Source organism: Neltuma alba, unplaced genomic scaffold (genome assembly GCF_004799145.2).
Source record: "Neltuma alba isolate B1F8T4 unplaced genomic scaffold, ASM479914v2 tig00004861_pilon, whole genome shotgun sequence".
NCBI lineage: Eukaryota > Viridiplantae > Streptophyta > Magnoliopsida > Fabales > Fabaceae > Neltuma > Neltuma alba.
The window spans coordinates 1-6,573 of record NW_021633884.1 but is presented as its reverse complement, the minus strand read 5'-3'; the positions used below and the strand labels follow the sequence as shown (position 1 = coordinate 6,573).

Here is a 6,573-nt window from a genome sequence, read left to right as displayed (position 1 = left end):
AAAATTACAGACACCCTACTCAAAGTAAAGAAAAAAAAATAAAACACGAGAAAAATGTCATTATTTTTTATCTTAAAATTTTTTTATTAACGACTCTTGAAATAATAAATAGGGAGAATCTCAAAAAGAAACTTAAAATTACTAAATTTTAAACAAAAATTCCTGCAAGAATATACTGTTATTTATAAATCAAGTGCTGTTAAAATCTATTAAAGTGTGAGAACAATTTTTTGTTTTTTGAGTCGGTAATTTCAAAGTTTTTTTTTTTGTTGATTTTTTTAAATCAATCATGAATGGCCGTAGGGGAAGTTTCGTGGAAACTTCGTGAAAGCTTAAAGCTCACTCGAAAGGTCAAGTTCTTCCCCTATGCTCTCGCACATTTCCAATCTTGTTCATCGGGTTCCTTCGTCCCAAATGCTGCCGCAGACCTAAGGCAAGTTTCGCAGAACCACACTCTATGTTCCCTCATCTTCATCCAATACGCTCTCTCTTATCCCTCCCGGTACTCTCTCTCTCTCTCTTATAAATTTTAGTTCAATGATTTTGTCATTTAGCCTCGCCATAATAAAAGCAAAGTTTTGGTCTCTCTTTCATTCAAAGAGGCACAAAACAATGATAACCTTATAGTCCAATGGCGTGAAAGGTTATTTATAAGGAGAAGGTCATGATTTAGATCCTATTTATAAGTTACTTCTTAGTTCTTGCCTTCTAACTTTTTAAAAAGAGATAGATAGAGGTTATAAGCGGTATCAAGAGTTTTTATATTATTAGAATAAAAAGCTATTGGCAAAGTAAAGGTGATGGCAAGCACCAAGGGGTTTGAATATAGAAGAAAGAGTGAGTCCTGTGTAAGGTTTAAATCCTGGTTAGAAATAGTGTCCAACACCTTATTAATAAGAATATTTAGAAAATAACATTTATTTATTATCAATAACTAATTTAATTAATTTTTTTAATATTTATAAATTAGTTATCTAGTTGTTATACTAAAGACCAGAAGCAGTATTTTGAAAAAGAAATCTATATGTTACTTATGGCATAACTGGTAGGGTTTATATATTACTCCTCCGGTCTTTAATATAAGACCTATTTAATTAATTTGATTAGATTAAGAAAATTATGTAAATTAGTTAATTATAAGAAACGTGACATATTTTTTTCTAAAACACCATAATCATCTTTCTTAATACTTTCTTTTCCTCTTCTACTTGATTATGGTTGAGGGAGTATCCATAAGGATAATTTAGAGAAAATTGATAAATATAAGAAATGAGTCTTATATTTAGGATTAAAACCAATTCAACAATTGAATCCTATATTAAGGATCGGAGGAGTATTGTTTGGTGGAAGTTTTGATTACAATTGAGACATGAAACAAAATTTGCTGTCAAAGTTTATACTCTTAACCCCCTTAGCTTATCCAAGAGAAATTATTCTCTTTTGCAATGGATCAGTTCTAACCAAAATAAACTTAGATGTATCTTTACAATGACACAAGCATAAAATATAGGACATTTAAGTGCCTGTTTGGTTTCATGTGTTATGCGATTTCATTCAAGTATGAAATCATAGATTTAATATTTTTAAAGGAGTGATACAAGCAGACTTCTGGATATTTGTAATAATAACATGCTGTTTACGTATTTTCTTGTCCCCTAATGTTTTAAGAAGAAAGTAAAATTTTTATTTGAATATAGGTATTTTGTTTGCCAAAAATTTGAATGTAGGTGTTTGATTAGTGCAGGATGGTTGTTTTATTTAAAATATTTAAACATATTTTTAATCAACTAATTTACACTATGACCTCAGTTGTAAATAAAAGTTAGTTAACTAATTTATAAAGATTAAAAAGACTAATTAACTTAATGGTTTACAAAAGATATGTTTTGATTTATCTAAAGTGCCTTTATAGTTATTTGCACAAGAAATTATCTCTTAATGGCATTTTTTTAATATGTGCAAGGAAATTTGGAGGGAATAATTATAAATCCATAAGACAAAATAGAGGCATATTTGAAATAGCTTATAAGTAGCTTTTCAATTATAATTTACAGAAAATACTAGATAAGTATGTGAAAGGAGTTTTGTTTTGGTTTATATGAAACATACTGATAAGTGCTTGGACCTGTTTAAAATAGCTTATAAGTAGTTTTTTTAATCGTGATTTATAAAATTCGAGTAAGTATATGAAAATTTTTTTGTCTCAATTTATATAAAACGTGCTTATACATGTTTTTCAATGCTATTTGAACAGGCTAAATGCTATCTCAAACAGACCCTAGATTAAGATCTTTATGTTTATAATTGAAGAAAACCTCTTTATTAGCTCCCGGGAGGTAGTGTACATATATACTAATACTAAATAACTACAAATACATATTATGTGCTTATTTGTATCTTGAAATTTTTATTTCTTTTTATTTAAGAGAGTATTTAGATAGAAATTAAATTATAATTTTAAAAATGTTTTTACGGTAAAAAATTTGTACGGAAATTTTTTTTTAAAAAAAACATTTTTATGTGTTGTCAAACACCCATTAAATCTCGTTTACATTTGCATCCACCAAAAGCCAACAAATGAAGCGAACATCGTCCACGCACCCAAACTCTTTGGTTTATTTCACTTTATTTTATTTCTATTTTCTTATAATTTTACGTAAAAAGCAATGACATTGTTTAATTTTGATATATTAGTTATCAGTCCGTTCCAATGGCTCAGCATGCTGAAACGGCGAGCCCCGCGTGAACAGCTAGAACGTCGCGATCAATTTTGCTGGCTCCTTCGGTTCTTCTTCAAAAATCTCGCGCGCGTAATTGATGATTAACATATATTTCAGTCACCATTTGATTTCCGATTGGTGACGGCATAACTATGACCTCCACATCTCGAGGTTCCAACGGTGCCTCCGATAATAATGGCTTCCTCACCATCACCGTCGCCTCGCATCCGCCGGTTGGCGGTGACTCTCCTTCTACCTCCACCTGCCACCACATTGATGTCCATGATCAGGACGACGACTCGCCGGTGGATCCGGAAGATCCTTTCGATATTGCTCAAACCAAGAATGCGCCTCGTGAGGCGCTCCAGCGATGGAGAGTAAGCATGCAATTAAATACATTGTTCTTTCTGATCTCCAGCAGACACATATTCGTCTTTGTGTAGATAGATCAGCTGATGTATATTGCATGAATCTGGTTGGACTCCATTTCTGGAATTCTTTATCACAATGCCACATTCGTATGCATTTTGCATGATGCTTAGTTAGTGTTGTGCCTATACTGCATTATGTATATTACCGCCGACATTGTTTTCATTGATTCAGTGTGCATATATGCCTTTGTTTGTGTGATTTTGTTTCACTGAATGAAAATAATCTGGACGTCTAGATTTCAGACGTTTTGATTTGATTATTTACTACCTCGTCGGTCACAGTTCTCTTTTTCCTTTCTTTCTTTGGTTTTTTTTTTTTTTTTTGCTATTTACTGTTTAGAGCCATTAATGTATGCATTTTTGCGGACGCATGCATGCTTAGTTTGTTTGAAAAGAAAAGAATGAGTTGAAAATCAACAACTTGCAAAGGCATTCACTTGGTGTAATCATAATAATATATGTCAAATATTAATGGAAGAGCTGAAAAATGAAACTCATTACAGTCAATTGACCAGACGGAAGGCACTTTTTTTCTGGCCTGAAATGGAAAGTATTGAATCTTTGAAAAGACAAATCTGACTCATATATAGTGTGAGCTGGCACCAAATATTGACAGCTTGTAAAGCGTGTCTCAACTGTAACCATTCTCCAGGTCCCAAAAAACAAATCGATTATTCTAAATTTCTAATTTACCAACTTGTACGAGTGATAAACGTTCATGTGTTTTACTAATGTAATATCAGCAAGGAATTGTAGGCGTAGTGTGACTTGCAAGGCATTTGAACTGAACTTTCACTCATTTGCAGCAAGCAGCACTAGTGCTTAATGCCTCACGGCGTTTCCGCTACACTCTGGACTTGAAAAAAGAAGAAGAGAAACAAAAAAAGAAAAACTTGATTAGAGCCCACGCACAAGTCATAAGAGTAAAGTTTCTGAATCTGATAATCTTGTTGCCTCAAATTTCTAACCATCTTGTTCTTTTCTAATTAATAACTAATTGTTCTATTAGGCGGCATTGCTTTTCAAATTGGCTGGTGAACGTGAAATAGGTATACTTCTAAAATTCGATTTTAATTTTTTTTTTTAATGATTTGTTAACTTCATTTACCTTGAGCTTTAATAATAATTAGTTTATTGTTAAGAAACCCGCTGTAACTGTAACAAATAACTAACAAATCAGATGTTGGTTGTGCTTGCAATTTGTAGACACAGTTGACAGAAAATCAATCGAAGTGGTCAATTGTTGGTAGAAATTCTAAAATAATGAAGAATTTAGCACTAGCATTGCAGTTCTTCAGCATCTGCGATTAGTTGTTGCTCATTTTTGTTCTAGGTGCCTTAATTTAAAACTCATGAGCTTGGTGATGAACATGATTTAGTTCTCCTTCTGGTGTAACTTAAACGGTTTATGACTAAAATTCTTTTATTTTGTCTTTCTTCTGTGGTTTTTTATTGTTGATTTTTTTTGTTTGCAAATTTTTTATAAACTAATAGCAGACAACCAATGATGGTTTGAGAAATTATTGAATTATATAGATTTGGGTAACATAAGTTGTAATCTGTATGATATTACTGAGCGCATTTGCACTTCAGAAATTTCTGCGGTGACCCACCACTGCAAAACTACAGTAATAATATATTTGGAGTTCAATGTGCCAAACACTGTATTATAACCAATCTGCATTCCGTTGTCGGAATCTTGCTTTCTTGCTTTCAATTTTGCGAAGTGTCAGTGCCAGTTAACTTGGTTTATTTTTGAAACTGGAATTCTTCTCATACATGATAGCAAGTTTTTGCATTTTGAAGAACCCATGGTTTCTTAACGTATATTTGGGACAATGCAGTTATAACTACATCAGCGCTATCCCCAGCTCGAATCAGTGTCGGTGATTTTGCTGTTGAACTGGAAGAACTTGTCTCAATGTTTAAGGATCATGACCTTTCTGCTTTAGAGCAATATGGAGGGGCAAGTCTGCTTGAGATAATTTTTGGGGTTCTTACACTGATGGGAAAGTTACTATTTTGCTAATGTAATCCAATGGTTACTTCCTCAGGTTAAAGGTTTATCAAATTTACTAAAATCAAGTCCCGAGAAAGGAATTAATGGTACTAATGATGATCTATTAAGAAGGAGAAGCGCATTTGGAACAAATACTTATCCTCGGAAGAAGGGGAGGAGTTTCTTTGTACGTTGCCATGGTGTTAACTTGTGATATTCTAAAATACAATTGACGAATTAGATGCTAATTTGCTCCGCTGATGATAACTTTTTGTGGTTTATTTTACAGAGGTTTTTATGGGAAGCTTGGCAAGATCTGACCCTCATCATATTGATTGTTGCAGCAGCAGTGTCATTAGTACTTGGAATAAAAACAGAGGTTGTCTTAACACCCATATGTTCTATGTTTTCTCATTGTCATCAATTCCGGTCATAAATTGCGGATTGTCAATACTCAATGGTTTCTACTTTTGCGGAAGGATATGGGAGAACCTGGGTTCTGGGGACGTTTGCATTTAGCTATGTGAGGCATTGGCCTCTCTTGAAAATAAAAAAGTCTAAGAATATTTTGAGATAAATTTGTTTGACCAGCTCTTGGTCTAAAACACTTTCTTTCATATGATGAGTCGTTATGCAAAATTCAATTGAGTGATGCCATTTGGGGGAAGAGACTAGAGTGTCTATATTCGAAGAACAAGTTGACTCATATATAACACAACTATGAGAAGCACGAAATGTGGTAGCCCCCTCAAACCATTTTGTCAAAGAACTTGTGTATATTATACGAGCGTTAAGGATTTTGTAACATTTTAAAAAAAATCCTTAAAATGAAGAAATCAATAAACTAAATTGTTGTCAGATGGGACGCACTACTTAAATATATAAACTTATCAAATTATTAACATAAAAATTGTGACTACCTTAATCTTTCTTTTAGAAAACTAAATGTGGGCCTTATCCATTGCATGAAATCTGAGAATGGCTTATGAATAGTGCCGTTTCTTATAAATTTGATATTAAATACAGATTATTGTCCAGTATTAGTAGTATGTGAAGTGAATTGAGCAGATTCCTTTGACAAATTAGTATTCCGTTCTGGCTTCTTTTGCTGTCGGGATTAATAAATTTTACTTGTTTGCTATACTTACGTTCTTCATTTTTGAGAACTCCTTTTTCTCCTTGCTTCCCTGTAAGTGATTGTCTTTTGTTCTTTGTCATGATTATCTTGTCCCTATATTTGTATACCAGTTCTATCAAAATAATTATTATTCATCAAGGCTTATCAATCCCCCTCATTTGTATTTGGTAGGGTCTGAAAGAAGGGTGGTATGATGGGGGCAGCATTGCTTTTGCAGTTTTTCTTGTCATTGTAGTTACAGGTATTGATGTTAATCTTCTCTTTTCAGTTTTAATCTTATCTAAG

The 6,573-nt window shown here is 32.8% G+C and overlaps 1 protein-coding gene across 1 annotated transcript; it reads left to right on the top strand.

The window, feature by feature from the left end:
- Positions 1–368: 368 nt before the first annotated feature.
- Positions 369–6,529, top strand: LOC114745916 (calcium-transporting ATPase 9, plasma membrane-type-like; the record flags this gene model as incomplete). Its single annotated transcript, XM_028934090.1, has 8 exons — positions 369–502; positions 2,695–3,097; positions 3,958–4,074; positions 4,161–4,200; positions 4,996–5,117; positions 5,206–5,337; positions 5,440–5,529; positions 6,460–6,529. Coding segments are annotated over exons 2-8 (796 nt in total), but the record flags the coding sequence as incomplete, so codon positions are not given.
- Between the last annotated feature and the right edge of the window lie 44 nt (positions 6,530–6,573).